Genomic DNA, 17,418 nt, shown 5'->3' on the forward strand with positions numbered 1-17,418 from the left:
ATCACAAGGGCCATTAAAAGTGGAAGTGGGAGGCAGAAGAATCAGTGTCAGTGGGATATGAGAATGACTCCATTGGCCATTGCAGGCTTTGAAGATGGAAGCGGGGCCAGGAGGCAAGGAATGCAGACAACTTCTGGAAGCTAGAATGAAGGAAACAGACTCCTAGAGCCTCCAGAAAGGAATGCAGCCCTGCTGACATTTATTTTAGCCCAGTAATGCCCACATCAGACCTCTAACTCAGAGTCAGGAAATTCATTATTCTTAGATTATATATTATATTGCTGCTTAGGCCAAATTCATTCCTAACCTACTCAGTAACGTGAAACTTAGGTACTATGATACACTGGAGAAAGTTTATCTGTAAGCCTTTGGAACAATAAAGCTTTCTCCTAGAAATATTTGATACCCAGTTTCCTTCATCTAATTTATAAAGGACTAGTAGGCTAATAAAGTCAGATGGTGTCCTGGTCACAATACTTCTGTTCATCTTACAAAAGCAACAATTTTTTCTAATCAGTAGATTAAGAAGCCTAAGACCATATTTTTAAGAACAAGACTGAATTCAGTGATTTTAACATGAATACCTTTATTGAATCACATTTTAAATTTATAATTCTAGACATTATAGTTTTATGAATAATATTTGTATTGCATTTATAGGAAATGTTCAGAAAGTGCTCATTACTTTGAATTTGTTCCAAGTGATTTTTGTAGCTCTCTAAAAATGTACTACCATAAATGTATTATCATAAATCAAATTCTAGCTTTAGAAAAGAATGTGTTATCTTTAATCATGGAGACCATATCCTATATTTATCATTATTAGCAATACAGCTAGGTAGGACGTTACCTGGATTACAGTATACTTAAAAGACTTGTTTTAATTTTATTTCTTATAAGATGGGTTCAAATTGCAAACCTAAATTGATTAACCTATAATCAAAGCAATTATATTGTTTTTAAACATATCCTTTCCGACGTATTTGAAGCCCCCTAACTACCCCACCTCAAAAGGAAAAAATACCACTCTAGGAGTATAAGAGAATGAAAGTTTCACATATTGTTTTTTTAGTTAATTAAGTTATTTATGTATTTATTTTTGGCTACGTTGGGTCTTTGTTGCTGTGTGCGGGCTTTCTCTAGTTGCGGTGAGCGGGGGTTACTCTTTGTCATGGTGCGTGGGCTTCTCATTGCGGTGGCTTCTCGTTGTGGAGCACAGGCTCTAGGCGTGTGGGCTTCAGTAGTTGTGGTGCGTGGGCTCAGTAGTTGTGGCTCGCGGGCTCCAGAGCGCAGGCTCAGTAGTTGTCACGCCCGGGCTTAGCTGCTCTGCGGCATGTGGGGTCTTCCCAGACCAGGGCTTGAACCCGTGTCCCTTGCATTGACAGGCGGATTCTTAACCACTGAGCCACAGGGAAGTCCCACATATTGTTTCTTAAGTCTATTTACAGATAGTTTTAAGTGGAGAGAGAAAAAAACTGTGTCTGCTTTCAGGAAAAACATGATAGCTTCATTTAAACAACTTATTCAAGACTTTCTTCTGATGATGGTACAGCTAACACAATAATGTCACACTTAGAACATGCACAAGAGAATGAATTAAACGGAAATGCTAACAAAGCCCTTAATTTACCTTCTTTGTGGAAAAAGTGACAAAATGTTACATTCCTGAGCCACCAACTTTTAAATCGCAAAGCTCTCCTTACTACAGCTCCACCAGAAAAAATTCAGATTGCCATGCAGGTACAAAGAACAAACTATTTCATATATAGGTTGTTTCTTTCATACAAAATATTAAACACAAATAAATTCCCATTTAATTTTGCCACTTTTATGTCTTCGCTGTCCTTGAGAAAAAGGATGTTACAAAAATAAAGTAGGTATGATTTTCCAAGTAGAATTTACTTGTTCATAGATATATATATTCTCCATGTGACTAATGCCCAACCTTTTTTTAAAATTAATTAATTTATTTTTGGCTGCGTTGTGTCTTCATTGGTGTGTGCAGGCTTTTCTCTAGTTGTGGTGAGTGGGGGCTACTCTTCATTGTGGTGCATGGGCTTCTCATTGCGGTGGCTTCTCTTGTTGCGGGGAATGGGCCCTAGTGTACATGGGCTTCAGTAGTTGTGGCATGTGGGCTCAGTAGTTGTGGCTCGTGGGCTCTAGAACACAGGCTCAGTAGTTGTGGCGCATGGGCTTTGTTGCGCCACGGCATGTGGGATCTTCCTGGACCAGGGCTCGAACCAGTGTCCCCTGCATTGGCAGGTGGATTCTTAACCACTGCACCACCAGGGAAGTCCCCCAACCTTTACAATTAGAGCAGCATTGCTTGGAGTACAGAATATTCAGGCATATTTAATCATAAAGTCCTTGTAACACATTTGAGAGGTAAATTCTAAAACAAAACTCTCACTGTCAGTTCTCCAGCCTGGAGAAGAGAAGCCTCATGTTAAGTTAGTGGTAGTATTGAAAATAGCGTAACACACTTGGAGTCTCGTCCATGTCCAGTCAAGAATGGTTTTAAACTCTGATTGTGCATCTAGGAAAAAATTTCAGATGTACAGATGCAGAATGAGAAAATAAATTTACAAATTGTGGTTTTCAACATCCCATCATGCTTTCTTCTCTATGTTAAAGGTAAAAGAGACGTTTTGACAGAGACCCATGTGGTTCTTGGTGAAGACTCTGGCCCACCAGGTAAGCCAGCTTATGGGCATAATGGCAAGGAGCAGGGACTCAGATGATACCCTTTAGGAGAAAGATCAACCAAAACAATTTTCTCACCTTTATGTCTACTTTCCCTAAGTTTAAATTTTTATAGATATCTAAGGTTCAAAAAGCAGATTCAATTTTGAACAGTTTCACAGATCTGAAGGAAAATCAGTATCAAAAAATACTTACCACAGCCACTATGGAGAACAGTATGGTGGCTCCTTAAAACTAAAAACAGAGCTACCATATGACCCAGCAATCCCACTCCTGGATGTATATCCAGAAAAGACGGAAGCTCTAATTCAAAAATATGCATGTACCCCAATGTTCATAGCAGCACTATTTACAATAGCCAAGACACAAAAGCAACCTAAATGTCCATCAGCAGATGAACGGACAAAGATGTGGTATGTGTATACAATAGAATAGTACTCATTCAGAAAGAATGCAATAATGCCACTTGCAGTAACATGGATGGACCTAGATATTATCATACTAAGTGAAGTAAATCACAGACAAATATTATTTGATATCACTTACATGTAGAACCTAAAAAATAGCATACAAATGAACTTATTTTTATTTACAAAGTAGAAACAGACTCACAGACACAGAAAACAAACCTATGGTTACCAAAGAAGAAACTGCAGGGGGGAGGAATAAATCAGGAGTATAGGATTAACAGATGCACGTTACCAAATTAAAGAAAAAAAGTACTTACTGAAAAATTGTAATACATGTGGCATAGTTTGTAAGTTAGACTCTGTACTGCATCTGGGCTCAAGTAAAGCGTGTCATGGATGACATTATAATGAGTGGGAGTGACAATACCAGTGCCTTCTTTCACAGACTGACTCACAATAAAACAGTCATACCTAGAATTATAGAACCTAATTGGTATCAAGCTTATTTTAGAAGAAAAACAATGTAGCAAACCTAGTCTCTGAAGTAACAATTTACAGAAATCTATGATACAGAGTTTCCTTTATATTTAGAAGCCTGGCTAACTGTTGAGCAATGATTTGCTAAAGCAAATCTACAAAGGACAGTGAAATCATTGACAATTAATAACACTCATGGGATTTAAACTCAAAAGCATATGCACTGATGCCTAGAGGCAGCAAACCTCAAATTAGCACGTTAGACATGGTCATAGGTAATGTGATTCAGAGATTCAGGGAAAGATGGGAATATCCATCCCTGCATATCACCAGAATATATTCAAACTCCCTAAGTTATATAAGTGGTAAGCTTAACCAATTTATTGTAAATATTGAATGTTTATATCATTTTATGTTATACTTTATGTTAATTGTACTTTTCATTTGCTTTGTTTTCTTCAATCCTTTCATGCCTTCTACTAGAAAAATCAGTGTTTCTGCCTTTCTTCAAACTTAATTCATTTCTCCCTATCTGTTGGTATGAATGTCCTGTTTTATTTCTTGCTGTGGTTTTGCATAACTTTCTCATTTGCATAATTCACTTTACAAGTCTAAAGTTAACCAGAAGTTCTAGCCTTCTTCCTAACAACGGAATCATCTTAGAACGATCAATAAATATTTGTCTGTTTTTAAAATTCTCTGAGAGGGCTTCCCTGGTGGCGCAGTGGTTGGGAGTCCGCCTGCCGATGCAGGGGACACAGGTTCGTGCCCCAGTCCGGGAAGATCCCACATGCCGCGGAGCAGCTGGGCCCGTGAGCCATGGCCGCTGAGCCTGCGCGTCTGGAGCCTGTGCTCCGCAGCAAGAGAGGCCACAGCAGTGAGAGGCCCGCGTACCGCAAAAAAATAATAATAATTAAAAAAAAATAAAATTCTCTGAGAAACAAAATGATTGAAGACAGAAAAAATTATCATCTAATATACCTATCATTTTTAACCTTCTTTAGGTCAATTCTTCCTTTCTCGTCCAAATCATGCAAACCTTAAAAAATTCTGTTACTATTTGAATAAAAAGGAATCTTTAAAATAAAGATGGCTTACCATTCCATCCTAGTCACCTCTAAATCAATAACCGTTCCTGGAGATGGATTGTCAAGTCTTCCTTCATCCTTTTCAATAAAAAATCTGATGTTTATTTGTTTCTTCACCACGATGAAAGTTACTCTGACACTTAAAAGATTATGATCAGTGTCACTCTGTTTGCTCTGTGTTATCTCAGAAGCATTCAGAATGTCGAAAACAGCCCACACGTAGGAGTCATTAAAAGGAGTCTGCAGATGTTAGCTCTCCACACACCCCAATTTTACTGTCTTAGATCCAAGAGCCTAATTCAGGAAGTAAAGGAGGAGGTTTCTATTCATAGCCATTCAGATCCTAGGGGAAGGGTCCCTTCCTCCCAAGGTCAGGATTACTTGTACTGTCTATGCTGGGCACCAAGCTTCACTGACAAACAGGTGAGGCCAGAGAAGGGAACTGAGAGTAATCCCCAGTCCTGGGACGTACAGAACTCCAGGATAAAGGAGCTGGATAAGTACAAACCATTGATTGGCTATGTTCATGGACTTTTAGGAATATCTGAGGTTAGCAAGCCCTCCTCCATCAAGGTTTGGAAGGAGATTGGAAACAGAGAAAGAATCATGGGGTTCCATATGGGGAAACAACCTGCTACTGCAAGGCTTCAGTTCTGCTTTCTCCTCTGACGTGGGCATGGAACACAAAGGGGGAAGGGTCTGTTTTTTCTCCCCACCCCATCCACTGAAGCCCTCTGTATCCAGCTTTCCAATTCACACATCACAATTGTTGTAGATATTTCCCCCTGCCCCCGGAAACTAAAATGTAAAGCTTACAAAATCTGCACTTCAAGAGTAATATACCCACTTTTGTCCTCTGTAAGCATTTTCTAAGTAGGACTCCATCTGTCTTAGTTCTTGGTCAGTCAGTGCTTGAAGCTGTCCATCTCCCACTCCATCTCGATACACAATGGTGAATGTGGCAGAGATGAATTTTGTTCATACCAGAGCTTCAAGGCAGCTGAAAGGAAGTCAGAAACACATATAAATAAACCATAACTTGGAACAAAGTGGCCACTATTTTAGACAACTTCTGTGTTCATTTGTCAACATGGTAGCTTTCAGGACACTGCTTAAGTCCTCAGTCTAGTCCATACTTAACAAGAGTATGAAAATTTTGAGCCAGATAATTCTTTGTGGTGGTCAGGGGCAGGGAGTGTTGCTGTCCCATGCATGGTAAGACATTTAACAGCATCCCTAAACTTCTGTCCACTAGATGCCAATAGCACCTCTATCCCCATTGTGACAACCAAAAGTGTCTTCACTCATTGCCAGATGTCCCAGGTGGGGGAGCAGTATCTCCACCAGTATAGACTCAAGCCCTCCAGCCTCCACCAGGCACTGACTGTGCAAGCAGGTTGTCAGCCCATTGACAAGCTCCTGCCCTGATTGCTGGATGATGCATTGAGAGAACCACCTGTATGGAGAAAAATAAGCCATTAGTTTGGAAAACAAGATTAATTCAGAATCAAAATGATGACATTAATCTATGACCAAAAAAAAAATTCACTATCAGTAGTTGAGGATCCAATTAAAGATCCTTTTTTTTTTTTTTTTTTTGTGGTACACGGGCCTCTCACTGTTGTGGCCTCTCCCGTTGCGGAGCACAGGCTCCAGACACGCAGGCTCAGCGGCCATGGCTCACGGGCCCAGCCGCTCCGCGGCATGTGGGATCTTCCCGGACCGGGGCACGAACCCGTGTCCCTTGCATCGGTAGGCGGACTCTCAACCACTGCGCCACCAGGGAAGCCCTAAAGATCCATTCTTCATCCCGCTGCAGAGATCCAGGTATTGGTCTCTTCACATATCTTAGGCATTTTGTAACATTTTGAATGCACAGAAGGAGTAAGATAGAATGGAAACATTTGTTAACGTTAACTACAAATTATACATGCTTTGAATACATATGACTCATATTGTTTCAGCTCCTGGGGAATTCCACAAAGTGCAAACCCGGTGTTTTTCTGGAGACTCCTACTTTAGTTCAGTGTCTTAAACAATGGTTCATCCACATGAATCTGCTTTGGAGGGAGCAGTTTGCTTCCAAACAGTAATAGCTATTGTGACCACTGCTCGAGGTATCGAGTAAAATCACCTGTTTGTCTCGAGTTTCTATCCCCTTATTGCGTCTTTGTTTACTTCAGAGTATTAGGATGACGTGATAGGGTATGATGTATGTTTGCCTCTTCATCTGAATCTGTACTCCAATGGATGGGATCAGGTATTTTGGCTTTATATCTTCACTGCTGCATTCTCAGTATTTACACATAGCAAGTGCTCAAAAATATCTATTGCATGAATGCAAGCTTAACTTTTTACCTATTATCACAGCATTTTCTACTAAAAAAGGCAGAGTAAATCCATGTTACTGTATTTAGAGTATGACTAGAAAAAAAAAGATCCTTAAAGGATACTGTGGAATTATACCTGGTGGGCCACAAACAGCATTGAACATAGTAGTGGTTTGTGACTGTCCCACATACCATAATGCACAGGAGAAGAATATGCAGACCCATCTGCACTATGGGTTTTATTTTCTACTCTAAGCACAGAAAATAAAAGGTCCCTGGAGAAAAGGAGAATCATAGGATATAGAAGCACATCTCCTTATTCAGGTACATTATATACAAATGTATGAAGACAAGATCTTATTATACCTACAGGCCACTGAAGGTATAATATGTGTCTTCACCCACATATATCCTAAGTGCTTCCTCATGTGTCCCTATGCAGAGGCTTACTGATCAAATTCTGCGGTTGGCAGAATTCTATCTGTCCTCATCCTTGGAACTTGTGAACATACTGAGATCTGGCCCCTGTGGTGATGTTATATGGCACAGTTGACTTTAGGATAAGGAGAGTCTCCAGATGGATGATATCTGACCTCATGAGCTCCTTTAAAATCAGCAAGTTTTCTTTGGCTGATGACAGAAGAGGAAGATGGAGAGATTCAAAAGAGAACAATAGCACAGTGTGAATTGGCGGGTTGGAAGTTGGAGGGGAGGCAGGGAGCACATCAGAAGGAACGTGGATGAAACTCTAGAAGCTGAGACTAGCTGTAGGTGACAGCCAGCAAGGAAGTGGGGTCCTCTGTGCCACAATCACAAGAAAATTGGCTCTGCCACATCGACGTATGCTGGGAAGAGGATCCCAAGCCTCCAGGTGAGAATGTGGCTTATGTGGCACTTTTCACTCAGCCTTGGGACTTCCCTGGTGCTCCAGTGTTTAAGAATCTGCACTTCCTCCGCAGGGGCCATGGGTTCGATCCCTGGTCGGGGAACTAAGATCCCGCATGCTGCGCAGTGCAGCCAAAAAAACAAACAAAATCTCGGCCTTGTAAGGCCCTGAGAGCCATGCAGTGCCCAACATCTGACCCACAGGACTGTCCATGGTCATGTGAGTGTCGTCTTAAGTTGCCATATTTTGTCATGGTTGTTAGGCAGCAATAGAGAATGATCAGAGGCTTCCATACAAAATGTTCTGGGAGCCTAACTTTGCCAGAAGATCAGGAGAGCACATCTCTAAGAACAACTTGTCCATGGAGCTTGCCAATAATGTGTGTTAAGTCCACCTCTCCTATCTGGCCTCCAGATAGCTCCCCACTAAACACTGTCTGCCAAAGCTTACCCACCGCGTCAAGTCTGGATCGATGCTTGCCACAAATCCTGCGACTGACTTCCATCGATGTACAATACCGTGGAAACAATCGATACCGATGAACATTGCATTCTGCAACTTAAATTTTAAACAAGGTAGCAGATTGAGTTAGAACACGAAGCAAATTTCCAATTAAGTAGGACCATAACAAATTCTACCAAAGACAGATGAAAGCAAGAGAAGGCAACAAAATCCCCACGTACTTCTCTATCCACCTTCCAGAGGGCACCTCCTAGCTTGCAGTTCATCTGCAGGGCAATCTTTGTAGCGGTGGTCTCTCTAAGGTCCGTTTCAACACACACTGGCTTGGGATCGGGTAATTGACACACAGGTGTCTTTTTATGCCATCACAAATTTCTTTATTTTCAGTGGGCAGCAAGAAAAGGACCTTGAAAGAAAGCAAACATGACATTCCCCAAAATGCAAGAATGCAGTGACGTGAGAAATGGATGCGTGTCGAGGAAGCTATATAGGTGGAGCACTGACAAAGTAGAGACTATTAAATAGATATCTGAATCCATGAGGGTGAAGGGTCTAGAATCACACTGCATTCAACAAGTGTGAGTGTGAGTGTATGGAAGAGACAGGCTGCGAGACAGGCATTTGGAAATATGCATCGATCCTTTAAACTTGCAAAACCCTTTCATCCTAGTCATTCCATTCCCAGGAGTCATTCCATTTCCAGAAGTTTATCATGAAGTCAACATGGATGGGTTAAAAACATAGACTGAACTATACCGTCCTCAGGACAGTCACCGTCGATGGGATGATCGCTGTGTGTGGGGCGCTTCCCAAGCATTCTACTTGATTCAGTTAATTCTCTCACCAGTCAACTGAGATAAATACTGTTATGTGCCCCCACTAGCAAACAAGCTTGGGGGCTGTTGTGGAAACTGCCTGATTTACAAGCAGCAGAGCAAGTTTCCAAACCCTCGCCAGGACCTCCAGTAGGACACTGAGCAGTTAGGAAGAGAGGCTACTGCTTGGCTTGTTTCTGACTAATGGGAAAAATCATCAGTGTATATATATATATATATATATATATATATATATTTTTTTTTTTTTTTTTTTTTTTTTGTGGTACGCGGGCCTCTCGCTGCTGTGGCCTCTCCCATTGCGGAGCACAGGCTCCGGACGTGCAGGCTCAGCGGCCATGGCTCACGGGCCCAGCCGCTTCACGGCACGTGGGATCCTCCCAGACCAGGGCACGAACCCGTGTCCCCTACATCAGCAGGCGCACTCTCAACCACTGCGCCACCAGGGAAGCCCAGTATATTCTTTTTAACATAATGATGCTTATAGAAGTTTTTGGCAGACGTTCTTTTTCAGATTAGGGTAATTCTTTTCTCATTGTAGATTAAGTGAGTTTTTCTTTTCACATGAAAAAGTATGAGATTTTATTAAATGCATTACCTGCGTGGACTAAGAGAAATATTCACCACACTATAATTCACCACACTAACCAGTTTTTAGAAAAATATAAACAACCTATTTCAAACTTAGTGGCCCACTCTAGCCCATGGTGTTCTCCTAATATTTCTTTAACCCCCAACTATGAACTTTGGAAATCACACTTCCCATTTCTTATAGCTTTTGTAAAAAATAAACAAACCTCAATTAAATAGAGTCAGGAGACCAGAGGGGGAGCTCTCATACCCTGCAACGATAGCAGAGCCCAACAAGAAGAAGAAAGACTTCTTTTCTTCCCTGGCAAGACCTTGGCCAATGAAAAGCAATGGACTCTTTGTTTACTAAAGCCCTTCCAACTTGCTTTTCTCTTCTATGAAGGGGTTCTCCTTTCCTCATCAAGTGGGACTTGCACGTGGCTCGCCAGGGTTGCAGACCCCAAATTGCAATTCTCCACTGATCCCAAATCAACCCATCTTTGCTGAAGAAAAAACCTGCAGTCTATTGTTTTAGGTCCAAAAAACAAATCAGTTCTGTTGTCCCTATTTCCATTATTTGAAAGGTAGGATTGCGCTTACTTTCTAATGCCTCATCTATGAATTCAGCAGTTTTCCCCAGATCTCATTACAACCCTACGACAAAGTTGTCATCTCTTATGAGACTCAGTTCCCACCAGGGCATCCTGAGACTACCCTAGTCATTCAACTATTTCAGCACATCCATTTCACTCAAGTAAATCTGCTGGAACCATTTTCTTACGTTTACATGTAAGACTCTATATATCAACACATGCCATGAAGGTAGTTTGCCTTAATGTGACACACTCCCTCAAATTATTACTAATCCCACTACTCTGTGATGCTAACATGCATGAATTATCTATTACAACCTATGTGTATGAACTACTATGTGCCAGTCATGGTGTAAGGTATAAGAGATATGTATTGCAAAGAGCAGAATCATAGCTCTCCTAGTCCTATGAAACTCATAGTCTGTTGGGGAGGGGAGAGATTAATAAAATCACCCAAATATATAATTACAAACTGGGATAAGTGTTATGAAATACAAGTACATAACAGAACAGGGTGACCTCACAGAGGCCTGATGTTGCAGGTCAGTGTATGCACGAGAGGGAGGGGTACTGTTGGGTTATCCAGAATGGCTCTTTTTAAAAACATTTTATGAAGTATAGTTGATTTACAATATTGTATTAATTTGTGCTATATAGCAAAGTGACTCAGTTATACATATGTATATTCTTTTTCATATTCTTTTCCATTATGGTTTATCACAGGATATTGAATATAGCTCCCTGTGCTATGCAGTAGGACCTTGTTGTCGTTCCATCCTATATATAATAGTTTGCATCTGCTAATCCCAAACTCCCAATCTTTCCCTCCCCCACTCCCTCCCACTTGGAAACCACAAGTCTATTCTCTGTATCTGTGAGTCTGTTTGTTTCATAGATATGTTCATTTGTGTCATATTTTAGATTGCACGTATAAGTAATACCATATGTCCATCGACAGATGAATGGATAAAGAAGATGTGGTGTATACACACATACACACACAATTGAATATTACTCAGCCATAAAAAAGAATGAAATAATGCCATTAGCAGCAACATGGACGGACCCAGAGCGGCTCTTCTTAGTCAAAGATCTTTGAGATAAAATTTGTAGGATGAACAAGCAAACGTCAGCCTAGGTGGAGGAATCAGCACACATAAATTGAGGAGAGAGGTCCTTAACTCTCTCACAGCGTCACCTCCCTTACTTCCCCAGCTTGCATTCCATAGCCTGTCACAATTACGTCCTCACAAATACCATTCATTCCTTGACTATGCCTTGATCATGCTACGTTGGCAAGTCTCAAACCCTGGTAAAACCCAGCTGTCTGTTCTGCCCATGCAACCAACAGCCAAACCCTGCTGAGTGGTTCTAGAGTTAGTCTGCCACAATCTAAAAGGGGTGCTCTGTTCAGATGCCCTAGTTATGCTTCCTACCCATTCAAAAAACCAACATTTCACACTTTCTCATCTCTTCTCAAATCTCCTATACATCTCCCTCATCGCTGCCCATCAACTAACTCAGCCGATGATCTTGCTTCATACTTCACTGAGAAGTGAATGTCTGAGGATTCAGACAGGAATACACTTATATTCTGCCCGGTGTTTGCCTTCTCTCTACACATATGTATGTTCTTCTTGCCTTCCGATTACTATGGAGGATGTGTCCTGCTCCAGAAAAGGGTCCGTAATCTCTACTACAGCTATGGATACTAACCTCTTCTTTCCTTCAGGGATTTTGTTCCTATCATTACCCCTCATTTATCTTGCCTTCTGTATTAACAATTTCTCCTTCTCTATTGGACAATTTATACCAGGATAAACACATACTGTAGTATTCTCTAACTTAAAAAAATCCTTCATCTACATAACATTTCTCTTCCCTTCTACAGCAAGCGTTGCTAAATTTTTCCTTCAGTGCCTTCCACCTGGACTTCAATTGCCACCATTACACAATTTGCTCTTGGCAGTGAACTCCATGCTATCAAACTCAATGTACTCTTCACTGTGTGTTTTCCCCCAGCTCTATTGAGGTATAATTGGTATACAAAAATCTGCCCATAATGTGTACAGTTTGGTGAATTGGGGCATATGTATACACTCTCATTTAACCTCATCTTAACATTCTACAGAGACGCATATCCTTCTTTCCTGAAATATTTCATTCTCTTGGTCATCTATATATTCTGCCTAGGTGACTGCATATCAAAATCCAAGGACTAGGTAAGAGCTAATAATTCCCAAAATGAAAACTCCAGGCTTTACACCCTGGGACTCCTGACTCATCCGCATGCCCAAAGAGCATACTTTATTTACACCCTTTGGCAGAGAGATGATACTGAACTCACCACATCTGTACACGAAAGAAAAGAGTGTCCACTTAGATAGGTTCAGGCTATAGGACTGAATTTTAACAAAGAAATATGAGTGAAAGTAGTGCATCAGCCTATCACTTTCAGTCTAAGGGACCTAAGAGCCAGTATGCTGCTTCTACCTCTTTTCTTCTAACATGACAACCTTGGAGTCCTCTTGTTGAGATGGTAGAGCCACAAAATGGTAACAGATGAGATCACTGAGTCTCCCTGACTCTCATTAGGCTTTATTCAAGCCAGAAATAAACCTTTTAAAATTAACTTATTGATATTTCAGTTTGCAATTCCATCTGTGCCTGTCTCATCCCAGAACAATCCCCTCACTTATTACAACCAAGCCTTCACTATGTCCTCTCCATTTTCACCTACTTCTCCCACCCTGCTCCAGGCCACCATCATCATTTAAGTCAACTGATTTAATAACCTCCTCACTGGTTTCCCTGCCTCCATTTTTACACCCATACAGCCCATTCTCTGTATATTAGACAGAAATCTTACAAATATCTACACAATATGATTTGACAATAAAATCCAATTTACTTCTCTAGAGAACACTCCAGCCTAGTTTGGGCTCTGGGTACACAATGCCCACCCCGAAAATAGTGCCTTTGTACTACCTCTTCTCCCTCATCTGCACCTAGCTTGCTCCTTGCTTCCATTTACATATCAGCTTCGCAGAGAAGCTTTCCATGACCTTGCAGACTAATAGCCACCAGATATTCTCCATAATACCACCCGATTTTAATTATCTCCATATCCCTTATAACTATTAGAATAGTTTTCTTCTTGTTTGTCATATCTCTGTCTGCCATGAGAATGCAAGTGCCTTAAGAGCTGAGAACTAAATTGTCTTACTAATGTATACCCAAGATATACAATAGGCACTAAATGCTCTTGGGATTGAATGAACAAGCAATAAGTGTGAAACACAAATGAGGATAATGTCATAATAACCCTCCCTTGAAGGGATGTCAGAAGGCTATGTACCTGCAATTGTTCCAAGTAGCTATGTTTTGAGTCCCAATATAATGCAAGCTTTTTTAAAAACATCCATTTATAAGTTGTTTCCATTTGCCACAAATATCTGCCATTCCTTTAATTACCTTTCTCTCATCTGCTAAAGCTAGAAAACCAACCTCACCAACTGGCCTGAGTTTATTTGTGAGCACGCAAATTAAAAATATAGGAGGGAGGGCTTCCCTGGTGGCGCAGTGGTTGAGACTCAGCCTGCTGATGCAGGGGACGCGGGTTTGTGCCGCGGTCCGGGAAGATCCCACCGTGCCGCGGAGCGGCTAGGCCCGTGAGCCATGGCCGCTGAGCCTGCGCGTCCGGAGCCTGTGCTCCGCAACAGGAGAGGCCACAGCAGTGAGAGGCCCGCGTACCGCAAAAAAAAGAAAAAAAAGAAAAGAAAAGAAAAAGGAAGGACTTCCCTGGTGGCGCAGTGGTTAAGAATCCGCCTGACAATGCAGGGGACATGGGTTCGTTCCGTGGTCTGGGAAGATCCCACATGTCGCAGAGCAACTAAGCCACCGTAATGAGAAGACCACGCACCGCAATGAAGAGTATTCCCTACTCGCCGAAACTAGAGAAAGCCCGTGCACAGCAACGGAGATTATGAGATTTAGCACGTAACAGACATCATCTCAGATTGTAATTGGTCATTTTTTTCTTCTTTTTGAACCAAGTTCTGTAGGGCTGAAACTCCTACATAAAGTTCTCATTTCTGAAGTCTTACCATATTTTATTTTCTACCTAACAATCCATCTACATGTTCAAAACTACCATAGCCACTTCTAAGCCTGACAGGGAGGGCCATCTTGGAGCCATTCTAATTATGTGACATTACCCTATACACAAAACACTCTAATACATGGATAATATAAGCCAAGCTATAATACCCCAAAAGGAGAATATATACAAATACATATATATGTGTCTAAATAAGACTTGAGAAATATACTTAACTATATAATATGAAAATTTTTAAGACAAGTATGTTTGAAGAAATAAAATTTCATACCTCCCTGTAATAGTCTACAAAGGAGGTTTCACTGCCATCCGATCTTGTAAATGTAGAGCTGGGAGACTTCTCCCAAGTAATACCATCCGCCCTATAGGTTCTGTTGTCATACGTGTGGAATAATTGTAATATGTGGTATTATTCCTGACGTTATTGCATGGAAGCATGTAAGAAAGAAGTGGTTTAAAATCCTACAGGTAATTGCAGGATATATAGCTTTACTAAGATTAATTCACATAACATGCAATTCAGCCATTTAAGTGTGCAGTCCAATGGTTTTTAGTATACTTACTGAGTGGTGCAACCATCACGTGATTTTAGAATATTTTCATCACCCAAAGAAGAAACACCTGAACAATGAGCAGTCACTCCCTGTTTCCATCCAATTCCCCTGGTCCTTAAACCACCACTAGTTCACTTACTGTCCCTATGCATTTGCCTACTCATCACATTTCATATAAATTGAGTCATATAATATGTGATCTTCCCTGACTGGCTTCTTTCACTTAGCATAATATTTTCAGGGTTCATTCATGCTGTAGCATGTATTTATACTTCATTCCATTTTATTGACAAATAATATATCATTGTATAGATATACCACATTTATGTTTATCCATTTACCAGTTGATGAACATTTGGGATTGTTTATCCTCAAGCTAGTATGAATAGTGATGTTGTGGACATTCATATTCCAATTGTGGTGGATATGTTTTTATTTCTTTTGGGTATATAACCTGGAGTGGAATTGCTGGGTCATATGGTAATGCTATATTTAGCCCATTGAGGAAATGCCAGACTGTTTCCCAAAGAGGCCATACTTATACCAGCAGTGTATAATGGTTGGTTTCAATTTTTCCACATCCTTGCCAACACTTGTTAACATCTTCCTTTTTAACTTTTAGCAATCCTAGTAGATAGGAAGTGGCATTTCATTGTGGCTTTAATTTGCATTTCCCTGATGGCTGATGATGTTGAGCATCTTCTCATGTGATTATTGGCCATTTGTATATTTTATTTGGAGAAATGTCTATTCAGATCCTTTGCCCATATATATGATATATGTATATATCATATATATCCTCACATATGAGTATATATAATAGTTTAAGCCCTGGTCCGGGAAGATCCCACATGCCGCACAGCAACTAAGCCCGTGCACCACAACTACTGAGCCCACGTGCCACAACTACTGAAGCCCGCACGCCTAGAACCCATGCTCCGCAAGAGAAGCCACCACAATGAGAAGCCCATGCACCACAACAAAGAGTAGCCCCCGCTCGCCACAACTAGAGAAAGCCCAGGCATAGCAACGAAGACCCAATGAAGCCAAAAATAAATAAAAATAAATTTTAGAAAAATCTTGCAATATGTAACAACATGAATGAACCTTGAAGACAGTCACAAAAGGACAAATACTGCATAATTCCACTTATACAATGAAAATAGTCACACTCAGAAGCGGAGAGTAGAATGGTGCTTTTCAGGGAGTGGGAGAGGGGAAATAGGGATTTGCTAATCAACAGGTGTAAAATTAGAGTTATGCAAGGTAAGTTAGTTCTTGAGATCTGCGGGACGACATTGTGCCTATAGTTAATACCGTGCTGTACATTTAAAAATACAATAAGAGGGAAAAAAATACAATAAGAGGGTAGAGCTCTATTGTTCTTACCACAATACAAATTTAAAAAATGTTTTAAAAAGGTGGTTGGAGAATCAGATCTAAGGTTTCACTGCATTACCCAAATCCTTGGCAAACGACAACATCTGAGCCTGTGGGCTTACCTGTATAATGATAACCGTTCACCTGTGAGGATAATACAACGTAGGTAGACATTTGAGGAACTGCTCAACCTTTCAGTATAGCGATTCACGAACCCAAGAAAAATCTTGTTCCCCGAACTAGTTAACTTATAGTTGTCATACCAATGCATTTTCTAAATTTGAAAAGCAATTACATTGAATTAGCTAATGAATAATGACCTCTATTTCTTTTTCCATAAGCCTTAAAATATAAGGGGAATAAAGCATTGATAGCCAGATAATTCACTGCAGGAGATAGTTGAGAGCTGTACCTTCTTCCCATCCTGCCAAACATCACGGGAGCACCGAGGCTATCTGTCTAGAATTTTATCGCTGTCATGTACCGTCACATATTAAGTATCCTCTGCCCCTCACCATATCTTTCTTCTTCCCTCTTTTTACCTGAAGGCTGCGGTGTTCCTTCTGCTTCTGTTGGTGGTCCAGCCCCAGCCACATGGCTAACACCCCACAGCTGCTTGAGTCTAGGCTGGATTTGACGAGGTTGCTGAGCCTGCAAGTTTTTGGAGATAAAAATAAAGAGTAATGTTATCCATATGTTCGACCGTCACCCAAAAATTATCATATGCCTGCCATGTGCCACGATGCATGTATCAGAGCATAAAGCAAAGGAACTTCCTTGAAAATCTCATATTCCAGTGACAGAAAATAAATTGATGACTAACTTATATGGCATGAATATGATAATTGCTAGGGAAATGAAAAAAGTAGAACAAAGCCAAGTATGGAAAATTGGGAGTTATTGGGAAGGTGGGGTATGAAAGGGGCTGGTTGCATTAATTCATGGGAGACAAAGCAGAGCCTCAGTGCGAAGTTGACGCTGAAACAAAGACTCAGAGGCAGTGAGTTAACAA

The 17,418-nt window shown here is 40.8% G+C and overlaps 1 protein-coding gene across 1 annotated transcript; it reads right to left on the reverse strand.

Annotated features, from left to right (window-relative positions):
* Nucleotides 1-2,628: 2,628 nt before the first annotated feature.
* On the reverse strand, nt 2,629-17,002 carry LOC132436400 (piwi-like protein 3). The gene is given in 10 exon segments (XM_069541342.1): nt 2,629-2,745; nt 3,431-3,584; nt 4,689-4,817; nt 5,526-5,631; nt 5,634-5,678; nt 6,064-6,134; nt 8,349-8,452; nt 8,578-8,645; nt 8,648-8,762; nt 16,922-17,002. Coding segments are annotated over 10 exon segments (990 nt in total).
* Between the last annotated feature and the right edge of the window lie 416 nt (nt 17,003-17,418).

The sequence above is a fragment of the Delphinus delphis genome, chromosome 13, assembly GCF_949987515.2.
Source record: "Delphinus delphis chromosome 13, mDelDel1.2, whole genome shotgun sequence".
Classification (NCBI taxonomy): Eukaryota; Metazoa; Chordata; class Mammalia; order Artiodactyla; family Delphinidae; genus Delphinus; species Delphinus delphis.